Source organism: Hesperophylax consimilis, chromosome 11 (assembly GCF_061612785.1).
Source record: "Hesperophylax consimilis isolate HC1 chromosome 11, BYU_Hcon_1.0, whole genome shotgun sequence".
Classification (NCBI taxonomy): Eukaryota; Metazoa; Arthropoda; class Insecta; order Trichoptera; family Limnephilidae; genus Hesperophylax; species Hesperophylax consimilis.
Window position 1 is genome coordinate 25,704,958 of NC_142846.1, and position 17,187 is coordinate 25,722,144.

The 17,187-nt window shown below is 35.2% G+C and overlaps 1 protein-coding gene across 4 annotated transcripts in view; it reads right to left on the reverse strand.

Annotated features, from left to right (window-relative positions):
• Positions 1 to 17,187, reverse strand: part of LOC149419970 (monocarboxylate transporter 14) — a 174,579-nt gene that overhangs the window by 10,241 nt on the left and 147,151 nt on the right. For 3 of the 4 annotated variants that reach the window (XM_089637398.1, XM_089637400.1, XM_089637401.1), the window contains exons 5-12: positions 15,881 to 16,192; positions 14,892 to 14,930; positions 10,853 to 10,992; positions 9,778 to 9,898; positions 5,810 to 6,038; positions 4,167 to 4,345; positions 1,523 to 1,745; positions 882 to 1,113 (exon numbers count right to left, since the gene is read on the reverse strand). In XM_089637398.1, the coding sequence (XP_089493524.1) occupies positions 882 to 1,113; positions 1,523 to 1,745; positions 4,167 to 4,345; positions 5,810 to 6,038; positions 9,778 to 9,898; positions 10,853 to 10,992; positions 14,892 to 14,930; positions 15,881 to 16,192 (1,475 nt within the window). The remainder of the gene's footprint in view (positions 1 to 881; positions 1,114 to 1,522; positions 1,746 to 4,166; positions 4,346 to 5,809; positions 6,039 to 9,777; positions 9,899 to 10,852; positions 10,993 to 14,891; positions 14,931 to 15,880; positions 16,193 to 17,187) is intronic. The other variant, XM_089637399.1, reaches the window with a different exon arrangement.

The window sequence follows — 17,187 nt, forward strand, 5'->3', positions numbered from 1 at the left end:
CATAATTATTAGCGGAAAATGTTGCTTGTGCAATGTGAAAGGTTTGAGGACTTATCTAGCAGAGAAATTGAGCCCGACACACTTGTCCACTCGGCTACTAACCGGTTATTTGTTGTACACTCAACCAGGTGTATAATTGATTCATTTACATAATTACAAATGAGTAGCGCAGTTAGGAAGTGTTTTTTGAACGGTGAATTTCAATTGAGTTGAATTTTTATAAAAAATAATAAATAACTTAAACTCAAATGTTAACATGGTATTTCCTAAGGCATTGCTTATTTGGCCAAGTAAAACGTGGTTACAGTATAATAGGATGGACTGGGAGAATTACAACATTAAAAATATTTGAGTGTTCCTAGGGCCAAGAATAGTGTACTGGGACATTATTACAACTTTCAAAAGAGTCAGGTAACCCTTTAGCCAAGAATAGTGTCACTGAATGGATTGGAACAATAAATTACAAGTTTAAATATAATTGAGTGTCCCTTTAGCCAAGGCTAGTGTCATTAAATAGGCTGGAACAAATACTACAACTTTCAATACAATTGAGTATCCCTTTACCCAAGGAGAGTGTCTTTAAATGTGCTGGAACAAATATTACAACAATCAATATACATACATAGTTGAGTGACCCTAAAGCCGAGGATACTAATATTAAATAGGCTGGAACAATTATTACAACTTTCAATATAGTTAAATGTCCGTACAGCCAAGGATACTGTTATTAAATGGGCTGGAACAATTATTACAACTTTGGAGGTTTTGTCCTCCAAAGAAATTATGCAGAAACTTTCATCGGAGGTCACTAACAAATGTTTTTTTTTATTGTAATATGACATTTTATCTTGCTTTAATTAATCAACTATTCATATTCATACCGTTTCATCATGGGCGCCATGAAACTGGTGATGGTGGCTATTCCAAAGAAGGCGCCGGCCATGAAGAAGGACGTGTCGTAAGAGTTGGTGGCGTCGTATACCGCGCCGGCCAGCGGGGAACCCACGATCGCCGCTGCGCCTCTGAACAGAATCAGCAGCCCAAAAGCGTTGGTCAGCTTGTCCAGACCTAGTAAGTCCACCAGGATTATGGAAGTGAGAGATATGTAGCCAGCTGTAATCAGATAAAAGTACATGGATTAATACCGATTGGTGATTGTGAAGGGTTTAGCAATGAAATCCATCTAAAAAATTAGCTAATATAATGCTTGTTTTGTGGATCTAAAGAGTACATTATAGCTACAAAATAAAGTGTTTTTATTTTGACTATTTGATCGCTTAAAAATATTATTGATTTAATTAATTACTGCGAGCAGAATCAACCAAAATCTCCTACTTACAAATCCTTTTTCGGGTATAGTTTTATTGTATATTGTGGAAAATTAAGTTATTTATATTATGATCAGAAAACATTTTGATATTTGTGCCTAAACTTCACAAAATAAAATAAAACATTTTGGCAATATGTTTTTAATATAAGAATTTCAGCCCTTATGGACATCAGGAAGGACTTAGTGACTTACATATGGCGAAACCAAAGAAGATAGCCATGACGATGTAGGAGGTGTAGGAGGAGCAGTAGGGCGTCAGCGTGACGGCGATGGTGGAGATGACGAGACAGATGTTGTTCAGCAGCAGCGAGTTCATCCAGGGGAAGTCCGCCACCCAGCCGCATGCCACTCGGCCCACGGTGTTAGTTATACCGATTATGGACAGCAAAAAAGAAGCACTCTCTTTTTCAATCCCCTGAAAATGTTAAATGACTTGAATATAATAGATGGATTTATGGAAAATGTAATAATAATAGTTGCATCATTTTAGTAAATCAGATCAAGGGTGTTTTACAATTTAATTCATATAGGTAACCTGTCCCCTATCACTTACAGTTATGTAAGTTATAGGGGATAATTAATTATAATTATTTATTATAACTTACTACAGTTAAGGCTTATTACTAGTGGCTTTCAATCAGTGGCAGCTTGTGATCACAAAAATGGGTGGTGCGCTAAAAATATTGCCATTCTATCCGTACGTCATATCAGGTAAACCTTCAGCGGCGAAGGACACTCTGGACACTAACAAATAGAATTTTGTAAGCATATCCTGGACCTGCTGGAGTGATCAGTATGCGAGCTGGAAACTAAAGTGGTTCACGTTTCGGAGAAATTTCAATACTATGGTCAGCATCCACGGTCTGCGCATATAGACAATTGATATTCCCGGGTGATGTTTCTCATCGAGTGATATGGAATTCGCACGCACCACGTGACTTATGACACGCAATACAAAGAACGAAAATTCGAGCCGGTTGAATTTAACTTAATTCTTATGGTATTCTTAGGGTAACAATATAGTACAGTGGTGCCTCACACAACGAACGCCTCGCACAGCGAATGCTGCACACAACGAACTTCCTTTTCGTTCATTTCACGATTCATACAACGAACTTTGCTTCACACAACGAAGTCGCCCGATCTTCTACGATCACTGCCGATTAATTGCATCCTCCCGCGCAGGCAGTCGTTAGACTCGTTAGTCACTGCGTAGTACGCTTAACTTACGCACGTATCGCAGCAATCGTTCTTCATTACGAATTAAATCGCACACGTATCACGGCAGTCGTCCTTTTAAGATAAACTCAACATTTTTTTTATATGATGGGTTCTAAAAAAAGCAGGAAGGTGATTTCTCTTGAAATGAAACAGGAAATAATTAGAAGGAGTGAATGTGGGGTAAAACAGTGTAGCAACCCAAAGGTTGGAATTAGAGGTAGAGGAAGAGGATGTAGAGGAGCTTATTGAGGAACACAAAGAAGAGCTGACAACTGAAGAGCTCCAAACACTTCTGGCCCAACAACAGGACAATGCTCAAAGGGAAGCGTCATCTGATAACGAGGAGCAACAATCAAACAATCAACCAATTCCAACTGCTGACATCAAGAACATCCTGGTCAAATGGAAAGCAGTTCAGGAGTTTACCAATGCCCACTATCCGGATTCCGCTGAAGCAAACAGGATCAACGACCTGTACTCCGATACTCTTGTCCGTTATTTCCGGCAGATGTTGAAGAAAAGAGAGAAACAAACGACTTTGGACAGGTTTTTCACTGCACCATCGGCGGAAAATGGATGAAGATGTGCAAGATTCGATTATTTCTTAAAATTAAAAAATGTGTGTTTTTTTCATTATGTTTTTAGATATATCTAAATAAAAATAATAACAAAAAATTTATCTTTTTTTTATGTCATCTTACCATATTTTATGCTACAGAACGAATTATTTTTTTTAACATGTATTGTTATGGGAAAACGCGTTTCACATAACGAACTTTTCGCATAACGAACTTGCTCCTGGAACGAATTAAGTTCGTTGTGTGAGGCACCACTGTATTAATCTTATTAATGTTATTTGCTTTGATTAGCGTTTGATAATTATTATTTTTTGATTGGTTGATATTTTGGGAGTGCGTTGCTCCAACACTCCTAAGAGCTAGCCGCCACTGCTTTCAATTAAGATAAATAACTAGTGACTTACAACTAAGACTTATAAAGTGACTTAAAAACGATACATTTTTATGACAGAGAGGGTATTGAAGGACAATAATACCATAATATGACTTACAATTATGACTCAAAACTAGAGACTTACGGCTAACATTCATTTACATTTACATACATATACAGCGGATACATGTTGGTAAGTTGTTTATATCAGAAAGTAGTATAGAATGTGAGATTTTTGCTGAGAATCTTGTAATTTTACTTCTGGCCGCTATTGTCAGCTATTTATTCGCCTATGAATTTGTGGGAAATCATACGTTCGGTGTTGCCAGGAGTGAATTGTACAAAGAATGGCTTTAGAATGAGGTTGAACGAGGTTGAAATAGATTGGAATCTTTGAAATCGACTTACATTAATCATACATTGAATGGAAGTTAAATTAGAGAGTGAGAGAATACAGAAATATAGTTAAGGGTAGAACAGGACAACATTTATGTTGGATGTACAAAAATCTATCTTTTGACTTTGACCAATCTTCTGAATTGATTATGAAAAGACCTGTGGAAGAATAATTTGGGACTAAAGCCGGTAGAGATTATTTGAAAACAAGTATGTAGTAGGTACCGAGATGATGGTGACAGATTTGTCAAATGATACGCCAACTTACATTGAGAATGGCAGCGTCCACAAGATACACAAAGGGGACGTAAAGCCCGGCCATGCCAAACAAGTTGGATACTCCGATGATCATGAAGGCAGGGTTCTTAAGGAGGCTCATGTCCATCATGGAGGCCAAGGCTGTCTTGAAGGACTCGGGGACATGGCAACACGGGCAGAGGTCGTAATCTGGAAAAATCATTGACATTGATTAGTAATAATCACAAAAAACTAATACACAAATACAAGTTTTTATTAATTATTAATTTATCATTTTTTAAAGCAAACCGAAAACCTTAACAATCAATATTCGATCTAAAAAAATAAAGATGAAAACCAGAATTCGATTAACAAAAAAATACATCGTTTTTTGGTCACCGAACAAAATGCAATTCTGAGCACAGATTAATTTATTTATTGTCACGGGAATCGTGAATAGGACCTAAAAAATGAATAATCATATACCTAAACACATTCATTCGCACATTGTTAGTATGCAAATGAAGTTGATATTACTCAATGTAACAAAGTAACCTATGCAAGAATAATAACATAATTTTAGTATACCAATTAACTTACATACCTGCACATAATATAATTATTGTTTGCTAAAACAACTCAATTACTGTTAAACTTAATGTGAAATATTATCGCATCAGCAGAATGCTGCTTTCTCATTAACTAATAATAATAATAAAACATGATCTATGGTCAGTCAATAAAACCCAATATCAATATGATATTGACTAAATCCATTATCTATGGTTTTTAGGCAGCATTAGGTGGTATGTGCGACCACGGTCAATATTGCTGAAATATTCGGACAGCCGGAAGATAAAAAAGCTGCCTTATTTTATTGCAACCTCCAAAGTGTTAGATAAGCTTTGGTGAAATGTCAATATATACAACTTTTTTTAATATTTTCATTCGTGATGCTAAATTACTGGCTTATTAAGTAACGGACACAGACTGACGAACCTCATAGAATTGAAAGAAGTTGTGTGTGCGATCAATTAAATCCGTTCAAGTTTGGAGAAAAGGAATTCAGAAATGAACTCATTGACAAATTAACTCCCTTTTTCGTGTCAAAAAAGATATGCGGAGCCAATATACATTAATAAAGTGGATTTTTGTATTTCAATTCGACAATTTCAATTTATTCGTACGTACCTAGCCATTTGACGTTTCGGAATTCCAATCCATAAACAATACCTGCCAATGTTGCTATTGTAGGGCGATTTCTTATTTATTTCATTGTCAATATTGGATTGGCGATCGACACGCCTAATGAGCGCAACCATACTCGGGAAATCGATATAAAATCATCATCAGTTGAAACTATCGATCCAATACTATAAAGTTATCGATTTGACCGTGCTAGACCCCTGGTGGTGATATTCCAGAATACCAGCCAATTTTTATTTAGATAAATCGATAACCTATGATTTGCCATTTTTTGGTGAATAGCAGATATTCATATCATAATTATTTTCGTGTTTGGATAACACTCAAAAATTGAGTGTAAATTTTTTTCTGAATTAGTTCACACTACATGATAAATTATTCATTAAATTATTCATTAAATTATTAATTTAATTATTCATTAAATTATTCATTAAATTATTCATTAAATTTTAATAAGATGAAACTTACGTTCAGAAGACCTTTCCACATCTCCCGCCCGGGAGCTGGTGGCAGCGGGGGCAAGTGACAGCACACTTTGGCGATAGTGGGACAAGGACTTGGTGCTCTGGTACTCGGGCAGATTCACCACGGACCTGGAGTAGAAGATGTCCTTCCGGGAGAGGGGGCGGACCATCTTGCCGGCAGCCTCACGAGGCACGCCCAGGGACATCTTGGAGTTGTACATGCTCTCTGTATCCTATAAAGTTAACACAAATTGATAAATATTAACAAAATATAGCCTTTACTACGCTGACCTTTTTTTCGCGATACATCATGTGACACTTTTTGACACAATATATGATTTTTAGTGAAACTTTGTGTATCACATATGCCACATCCGCCTCAATCAGATACTAGAAGATACTTCAACACTTCCAAACAAACGAAATGAACAAATAATTAAATTTGGAGCACAAACATGGACACAAGATTGTGGTAATGAAAAAGGCCACTATACAAAGAGCCGTGCTAAATATCTCCCTGCGTGATAGAAAGACGAATGAATGAATAACAAGCAAGTCAAAGGCTGTCATTATCCATTAGTATTGGTATTATCATTCACAACATCCTAGATTGAGAAAGAAAAGCAGTAAGCCCGTCATCGCATCTGGTGGGTAAGAGTAAGGAAACGGTAAGGGATCGGCATAAACCTTACTTACTTACTTAAGTACTGCACACCCACCGCAAGTCCCACTGAAAAGTGCGCTGCAAACGATAGCGAACTTTAATTTTGTGTGCAGTACTCAGTCTATATCGATTCCTTACCGGACCGTGGGACAGCGAGCTAAGAGTCCACAGATGAGATAAAACTGGAGAAAACCAGAGACCTCATGAAGAAGAGAAGAAAAATAATAGATTTAATTGTGTTTCAAGGGGAATGACTTCGAAAAGACAAGCAGAATGTTATAGTATAAATGAGAGTAGAATCGTTCATAGTAGTCAGGCTGATTCACCTTGTTAAGTGAATTCATTCGTTCAGTCTTTTTTTCTTATGTCTAGTGTGTAGCATTGTTGCTTCATAGACTGTGATCAAAGAATAACTTTTATTTATACTTTTCAGCAGCTCAAATCAAAGCCAAAAGTATTCTGTAGTAAATTAATGATTTTGAAACCTGGTGAATTATACTGAAATGAATCCGCCATATCATATTAATGACGTTATGGGATTAAATTGTTATATTTTTAAATAAAATATGCAAATAAGATAATACAGTAAGTATTCTATTACAAAACTGTTTCAAAACAAATTTCCTATCTCGATAAGAATCCAAACAATTTGAACCTTCAACTCTTTGCGAGTATATTGATCAGCCCATTGCCAACATCGACTCTGGCACTCGTCCAAAGTGAAACAGCTGGGACGTTACCGCCGTTTATTAGGGGCCATGTGCTCTGTACATTATGTGACGATCTTTGACATACCTAATGACAGAAAAACTACACACAATACATATACAAACACCACACCACACTCATACTATCTAGAAAACGTATGTATCATATCTTCGCCGTTCAGGCAAAATTCACCAAACCATTACACACATTTTTGAGATACTGCATATTTGAAGGTTAAAATATGTTACATAAAGTTAAAAATACAGTTTTAAAGTTTATGTAGGGGGAATTTCAAAGTTTCATCTACCTGCATAATAATAGAAATAATTTTAAAGCATTAAAATAAAATTGTTTGTCTAACATCATAATTTAGATATCTCAAAACTTGTGCATGTGTGTTGGTGATTTTTGCCAGAACGACGGCGATACGTACATACAAATATGTAGACTAATACTACATAATATCTTATTTAATATGTACGAATCACACGCATACAAGTACACACTAATACTATTATGTGTCTAGAAAATGTACATTATATTATGTAGGTATATAATAAATATTTGTGGGTACTGCCCACAATGATTTATTTTTATGTCAGCCGTGAATGTTTCATTGAAATAAGAAAATAAATGTATTGTTAACTAATTATCACTCCATTTCTCCATAAGGGTAGGCAGAGAGGACAGACTGCCACATAACCATGTATTGGCAGACATCTCTTTTTGTTCACATTCATTCATCGTCTCATACATACTTATCCGACGTAACGACTCTTGACATGACCCGATTCAAGTACAGTCAATTTCGCTTAATTGGTACACTGGATTATGGGGACAGTTGGTAATTTTGGCCAAAACCCAAAAACCCAAAACCCTAAATCTACAACCCAAAACCCAAAACCTGTATCCCAATAGCCAAGGAACAGGAACCAAGTAAAGACAATAATACTTATTTTCTTTGGTTATCTGGGACATATTTCCATTTAATTGGGACAAATTCCCATCTGAAGTAGATGCAAAACGTGTATCAGTAAACAAATTTCAGTTAAGAGGGGAGGGCATGCGGTATGTGGCACGGGTAAGGGGAGAGAATGTTTAGTGTGACGGGAGTTTCGAGTTCACTCGGCAGTAATTCGGTATACTTCACCCACGCCGACTGTTTTGCTGTCAGCCGTATATTTATGTAAACGCCCTTAAAGCAGATTTTTTATGAAATTTTGCAATTTACTGTCTATCTAACTCTCCTTACAGCCCGGGCAACGCCGAGGGATTCAACTAGTATATTATAAAAAATTAAAGTTGATGTTATTTAACATTTTGAATAAATTTCCATTCAGCATAAAAGTCAAAATTAATTGCAGCAGAGTAAACCAATTTCATGACCACGATTAAACATGTTCCGTCTTACTCATAATAGGTAATACGGAAGGATAAGAACAGGTTAGTAGAAAATGTTACACATAATAGTAGTGCGTATACCGGCTGTAATACCGCAGTATTAGTGGCTGACAGATTTTTAAACTACCCGACCCCCAGGATTAGGGACATATTACTATGATACTAAAACGGAGATCACGATCTTTGTTAAAAATCTTGTTGATTTGACAAATATCGATCGGTTGCGCTCATTGACAGCACTATCAGAGGCATATTTTAAATCGATTTACCAAAGTAAATACGGAACGCATAATCAAATTGGCAAAATTTCGAAGCAATTCAATGCAGACCGGGTCGATGACATCGAAAATGTCATCTGAAGAAATGTGACGTTAGCAATTGAATGCAAATGCAAAAATGACCATGTTTTTGAGGATTGGAACAAGGGGTGCCAGTCTAAAAAAATCTTGCATGAATATTATTATGAGTAAATATTTTAACCCATGCAGTATTTGGCCCTTCTCACCGTATAGCTATACCAGCGCAGCGCGGCTTGTTAGTGAATCTTTATAAGACTGGTTGAATGTAAGTTCCAACTTATTTTGCAGTTGTAATTATAAATTGTGATGATTCATGGTTGACCAATAGGTCAAAAGTTAGTCAAAACCCATAAATTAATTGCCAAGCCCAGAAAGCACCGCCTTCAGCAACTATTTCACCCAAATTCATTAATAAATTAAATAGCAGCTTGTCCATCTCACAAACAATTACTCAATTGTTATAAGAGATCAACGGAACATGCCAGCATTTTCGTGACCCAAATTTTAATAGATAAATGGTACTAATTAACTGAATAATTATCACAAGTTCTAAATTGTTTTTGTTTTGTTTTAATAATGGTTATTGATTATGCATGAATATCAGGAACTCGTTGTAACTTATTCACTGTTTTCATTTTGACATTTGAAAGATTCCCATTATCCGCCGATTCTTGGCCCATTTTAGAGTTTGATCAAACTTTCTTCAGTCATCAAGCATAACATCATGACCTTTATTCTTGACAGCAGATCAAAATTTAATCAAACGCTCTAATGGGTCAAGAATCGGCAGTTAAAGAAATCCGATCACATGTGACAGAGATTCAAACAACATATCCTAAGAAAACTTTTTTAAGTTAAATTGTAGGAAAACTTAATTTACAATATGGAAATAATACTTACATAATAATCAGCATTGTTATTTCTTCCTGAAACAGAGTTAGAAGATGAGCGCCTGTTATTAGAGCTGCTGTCAATTGAAGCTCGAGATGAGGACTTAATGGCGGCCAACGATGGTTTGAATCTGTAAATATGTCATTAGATAATTACACTTCAATTAGTTTCAATCAAAATTAACTGTGGGAACTAAAAATTCAGTCCTTAATGAAATTGAACCATTATTATTGAAACTTTGTAAGTTATTGTATTGTAACATTTTTAAAACTCTTTTCTGGCACTGACCAGGGAACATTTTGTCACCTTCTTCCTACATTAACTTTGAGTAGATGCAATCACAATCTTACAAACACAACAACACATTGTTATCTCATTGTGTGTCATTATTTAGCATATTTAGCCGGATATCATATCTGTTACTAAATTAAATTAAAAAAAGGTTTATATTATAGCCTCGTACATTCACATTTAAACTATTTATGGAATAAATAAACGCGTATGAAACATATATAAATGAGCTACAGGTAACACAAAACAAAGTTATCAAAAAGCTATTTCACTTCAAACCTAGAACATCCACAAAAAAATTATATATGAAAACAAAACTATAACATTAAGAAAATTGTATGAATATAATACATGTCTCCTTATACAAAATAAATACTAAACGGATACATACAAATACAGAACTCATTAAAACGTCCCAAGTACACACACACACTTTACACGGCAACACGATAAAATACATTTAAACACCATACATACTCATTATAGCAAGCAATCCATTGGTTATGAGATGGGCAACATATATAATTGTTTTCCAGACAAAATTAAAAATGAAAAAAGTGTAAGTACATTTAAAAAAAAATTGTTCACTTTTATGCTCAATCAACAAAACAATGAAAGTGAATAATATCGTTATGTAATGTATTTATGTGTAATTTATTAGTTATTTCTAGTTAAATAAGTGAAAATGTAATTTTCTTTTATCTAGAATTAAAAAAACACACAAAATGTGGCAAGTACCAAACACACAGTTTCCAGTACTACCATGTTTAGGGCTTTAATTATTTATAATTACCTCTCCCCTGTTGAGGTTTTCCTGACTCGATCGAAGAATGGAACAGAGCCATTCTTGGGCAGACCCTGGTGTGGAGTGGTAAAAGCTGGGGATGAAACGTTCCTCGGCATTTGGCTTGAAGCTACAGCACGTTGGGCCACCTGATCAATAGAATTAAACAATTTTATAAGAAAGATGCTTGAGCTTGATTAATTTTGTATAAATTATTGATACAATTATTTATACAAAATACTATATACATATTGTATTAACTGGCCCTACAAATATCTGCAAATCTGTTAATTTACAGGAGTTATCTTCGAATTTTTTGTATCATAACTTTGTTTAAATTTGTCCTGAAAAATCGCAATTTAGAGTTTAAAAACATGCAATAAAATACAACGCTATGTTACGATTGAGGTAGAGATAAACTTACTGCCAGGACCTATTGATAATACTCCATCTACATTTTTATAGTCAAGAAACTAAACCAAATTAGATACATTTTTGGATTCAGAAAACAATTAGAATCCTGATAGAGCTTAGCATCACAGGGGCTTATCTTATACATGTAATAATATGCAAAATATACAGTGATAGGCCCCTGTAATCCTAAACCACCAAATAGAGGTGAAAATATAATTTTTCGTTAACAAGATTTGGTTTCTTTTATTGATACATATACATAATAAATAATATTTGTATTTATGTAGTGTTTTCATGTATTATGTAGGTATGTAGAAGGTTAAGTTAGTCAATGTTTTTGCAATTTGTTTTGTGCATTTGTTGTTCTAGAATAAATCCGGATGATATAAGTGGACTTCGATGTTTAAAAATTTTGGTAACGCCTACCAGAATCATATGGTCTTTATAACTGTTAGCTTTATTGTCTGTGGTGAGTTTTCATTATTTTTAAAGTGAGTGTTTGTGTTGGTTTATTTAACAACTGCATTTCTGTTACAATATGGAAATATTATACTGGTGCATTAGAGCAGTGCTCCGCAACCGGTGTGCCGTGGCACACTGGTGTGCCGTGAGCCGGATACAGGTGTGCCGCGGTCAAATTCAATGTATTTGACATTTTACAATATTACGTATTTAATACACAATGACAAAATATTTTTCATAATATTGTCTATTTTTGATTGTCTGCCGATACTGTTAAAAGACGTATTCACAATATATTAGGAACACTGATTAGAAAACTGTTATTTGCTGAAAAATTTGCGCTTCAGATCGACGAAACAACCGATATTAAAAATAAATTACAGTTGATAGCTATTGTACGTTTCGTTAACGAGGATTTTATTAAAGAACATTATTTATTTTGTAAGGAGGTTCAAAACAAACTACCGGTTAATAAATTTTTCAAGTAACCGATGATTTATTCAAAATATATAATATTAAATGGAGCAATTGCATTGCTGTTTGCACGGATGGCGCTACGGCAATGACGGGTAGGAAAAAGGGTTTTGTCTCTTGTGTAAAATAAAAAAAAAATCCAACGTTACAATTTACACACTGCTGCATACATCGCGAAGCATTGATGGTCAAAAATTTACCGGAGGAACTTATGAACACGATGAATGAATGTATTAAAATCGTAAACATAATTAAATCAAGAGCCCTAAACTCGCGAATCTTTGGAATACTCTGTGTAGAAATGGGAGTCGAATATGAATCCTTATTGTTTTATACTGAAATTCGTTGGCTATCCCGAGGCAAAGTTTTGGCTAGATTATTTGAGCTTCGTCACGAGGTGCGTGAGTTTCTTTTAAATCAAAATATGCCCGAACTATATCAGAACCTCGATGATAATTACTGGATAGCCAAACTTGCATACATGGCTGATATATTCGAGCATTTGAATGAACTTAATAACGAACTATGGCAGAAAGAGTTGCAAAAAGGATGTTTGGAAATGTACCAAAGGACCAAATATAGTACAATTGAAAACAAACAATTAACTGTGGATCTGGTCCAACAACATTTAAGTATGCTTCGGCAGAAATTTAACATTTAAGTATGCTTCATCAGAAATTTGGTCAATATTTTTATTCCATTAATACGGAAAAATACGATTGGATTCGAAATTCTTTTGCAACCAATGCAATAAATTCTACAGAAGCACTGCCTCTGCAAATTCGAGACGAATTTACAGATTTAAATAATGACATGACATTCAAACTTCACTTCTCCGAAGATCCATTAGATGTTTTCTGGATTTACGTTAAAAAAGAATATCCTCGATTTCCGTCAAAGCATTCCATTTTCAACGACATATTTATGTGAGCAAAGTTTTTCAACGCTTGTATTAATTAAAAATGATAATCGGTCATGCTTAAAAGGTCTTGACCAAGAACTTCGGGTTGCGCTGTCAAAAATCGAGCCGAATATAAAACTTTAGTGTTAATTGAAACAAGCGCAGGTTAATTTAACAATTAATCGCTCCTTAATTTAATAATTATTAAGATTGCGTAAAAATAAATATGTTATAGTTATATGTATGTATATATACTTTTCAAATAAAAAACAAGAAATTATTTTGAAATTTGTGTATCAATTTAAAAGCTATATATTTTAGCTTTCGGTGTGCCGCGGAATTCTAGGAAGAAATTTGGTGTGTCGTAGGTGAGAAAAGGTTGCGGAGCACTGCATTAGAGTATGAGAAAACACCACAATTGTATTATTAAAAGTTATTATTTACATAATGTACCATATTAGGGTGATGTATTATACATGTGCATAAAAAACGATTTTGATTTAAGAAAAGACAAATAATATTATTCTTAACCAGTCGAACGATGGCTACCCATATTTAGGTCTCATTGCTCCAGGCCTTTTAGGTAGACAAATAATGTTATTCTTAACCAGTCGAACGATGGCTACCTATATTTAGGTCTCATCGCTCCAGGCCTTTTAGGTAGACAAATAATGTTATTCTTAACTAATCTAACGATGGCTACCCATATTTAGGTATCATCGCTCCAGGCCTTTTAGGTAGACAAATAATGTTATTCTTAACTAATCTAACGATGGCTACCCATATTTAGGTCTCATTGCTCCAGGCCTTTTAGGTAGACAAATAATGTTATTCTTAACTAATCTAACGATGGCCACCCATATTTAGGTCTCATTGCTCCAGGCCTTTTAGGTAGACAAATAATGTTATTCTTAACCAGTCGAACGATGGCTACCTATATTTAGGTCTCATTGCTCCAGGCCTTTTAGGTAGACAAATAATGTTATTCTTAACTAATCTAACGATGGCTAACCATATTTAGGTCTCATCGCTCCAGGCCTTTTAGGTAGACAAATAATGTTATTCTTAACCAGTCGAACGATGGCTACCCATATTTAGGTCTCATCGCTACGGGCCTTTTAGGCAGACAAATAATGTTATTCTTAACCAATCTAACGATGGCTACCCATATTTAGGTCTCATCGCTCCAAGCCTTTAAGGTAGATGATTTTTTCGAATTTATTATTTTATTTTTAAATTTCCGGAGGACCGGTCAATTAAAAAACCTACAAATATGAGATAAACTGTGAAATATGGGTACATTCATTGGCTTTAAGCCACAGTAAGCAGTTTATATGGTGACATATTAATGTTCGGAGGAATGATTTTTTTTTAAATTTAATGGGCGTTGCCCAATCTAAAACCGAATGTCCCGAAATCTTCGTCATTCGAGACATTTGTTGTGGAAATACCCCATCGCTCGAGAGGATAATTAATATTTAACCACACAGATTAAAGACAGTTATTTTATATTATGTATGCAGGTATTGTAGGTACAACATCAAAAGGGGTAAAAAAAATATTATTAAATATGACAATATTACAACAACTAGGGGTAAAAGGATGAAAACAGATGTGTATTAAGTTTTTTGTACTTTTGAAAGGGTGGAAAGTGTTTTTTCGAGGGTAGATAATAACATTAGTCAAATTGTAAGTGCAGTAAGTCTAAAAATAGGTAGGGGAAGTATTTGGATGCAATAAAATAAGTGTTTGTACAAACAACATTGCACACATGCTAAACACACATTGAGGACTTACTCTGTGTCTACTATATATTTGGCCGATTCCTGTGCCAGACTGTAAAAAATAACCATCCTCGGTGATTAACACACATATTCCAGAAAAATTCATCCCTAAATCAAAACAAAATCACAATTGTATAATTTATTGATTATTTATTACTAACTGGTATCACAATAATTTGACCTAGATATTTTTATCCATTTGTTGGAATTTTTCAGAAAGAAAGCATTGTAAGGAAAAAATTAAGTTTTTTGAAATTTCAGAAATTTTTAGAACGAATTTACAGAGTGTATATTTTTTCAGGCGAAATCAAAGTATTTTTGTTCTGAAAAATCACGAAAATCGGAAAAAAAATTCAGTAAATAGAAAAAATATTTCAAATAACCAATTTTTTCAGTGCTTTCTTATTGCCCTCGCCGCCCCCTTACTAACCTCCAATGCCACCCTGTTCTCTCTGAATCCACCACCACCCGCAGGGCGGTGATATTGTCAATTGTGAAATCACAGCTGTTCTCCCGCAGAGTGGTCATGTTGGATAGGATGGGGATGCTGGGCATAATAGACAGGGTGGGCAAGTTGTGCAGGGTGGGCATGTTAGGTAGGGTGGGTATGTTGGACAGGGTGGAGATCTTGGTAAGGGTTGGCATGTTGGGTAAGGTGGAGATATTGGTAAGGGTGGGCATGTTGGGTAAGGTGGACATGTTGGATAGGGCGGGCTTGTTGGGTAGGGTGGACATGTTGGGTAGGGCGGGCTTGTTGGGTAGGGTGGACATGTTAGGTAGGGTGGGCATATTGGGCAGGGTGGACTTGTTGAGTATGGTGGACTTGTTAGGCAAGGTGGGAATGTTGGGAAGGATCGGGGTTTTGGGTATTGTAGGTATATTGAATAGGGTAGGTATGTTGGGTATGGTGGACTTATTAGGCAAGGTGGAAATGTTGAATGGGATGGGGATATACAGCTCTAGGAGGCTGAAGGACGATTGTTACGCAATAACAAGACCTACCAATTCGGGGTCCTGCCTCCCGACATCCGACTCGGTGTGTTCCTGCATCTTGGCCTCGCTGATGGTGGGCAGGGTGGGGATGTTGGGCAGAGTGGGCATGGTGGGCACGGGCGTGAGATTGCCGGGAGCCAGCTCATTAAGGTTGAAGGAGGAGTGCACGCCGGGGTCGACATTGAGCGGCATCTTCATGCGCTTCTCCATGGTCCCGTCGGGCAGTTGCACCACGAAGTAAGAGCCGCTAATGCTACCTCGCTCCATCTGCGCCCGCTTCACCTCCGCAAGCCGTTGCAGCAGCGGCTTTACGGTCGGCTCCTGAAAACACAATAACAAAGTACGTCAGTTTATTAAGCAAGACTTTCTACCGACAAAGTATGAAAAATATTTCTGACTTTCACCCTTCAATGGTGTTGTTCTAAGCCATCGTTTCAAATTAAGGAGACAGGGAAGGAGAATTTATATACGAGTATTAATTAGCAAAAAACTGGGATGTAGGCTCTTATGGGCAAAGAAGTTTTAAATACAATGCTATTAAGCTATTCAATTCTCTACCTACTGACATTAGAAACACGCAAACAAAAGTTCCTTAAAGAGTAAAATCATTGATTACCTCCAATAAACATATCCATTAGGAGTATTTCATGACATATTTATATTTATGCCTACTGTGTATATATATGTATACAATGTACTGCTTGTGTATATTTGACTAATGTTTCACCTGCTTTTTCCCATCATTTATCACTACGCCTTTTTGTCAAACTGAAATCTAATTACTTAGTATTATTCTCGCTTCGTCTTAATCTTTTACATTCATACTTAAACTGTATAATTTAAAAAAAAATACTGATTTTATTTTATCTATCATTTTCTTAATATTGTGTAAACAAAAAACTAGTTAACAACCACTCTGTAAATTTCCATCTCAACACAGGCGTTTCACACCTAGTGAGATGGGCAATACGTTATTATTGTAATTAAATTTAATATAAAAATAATGAAATAAAAAAATTAAGCTATTAAAAAAATATTTTTATTTTATTAATTTGATTAATTACAGTATAACAAGTAGTTAGTAATTAAAGAATAAATGTAGTACCTAGAAGGTATACATAGCTTCGTACCATCACATAGGCATCTATAATAAAACTCATAAAAATTAGCAGAACATTAATAGTATGATGGATATGGATTTTAAATCATAATGACACAAAATAAAACAAAGTGTGACATATAAAAGCCAATGTATACGCATAATGCATAAGAATACAAAATTATTCTTGTGTAGTACAAACCTGTAAACAAAAAAA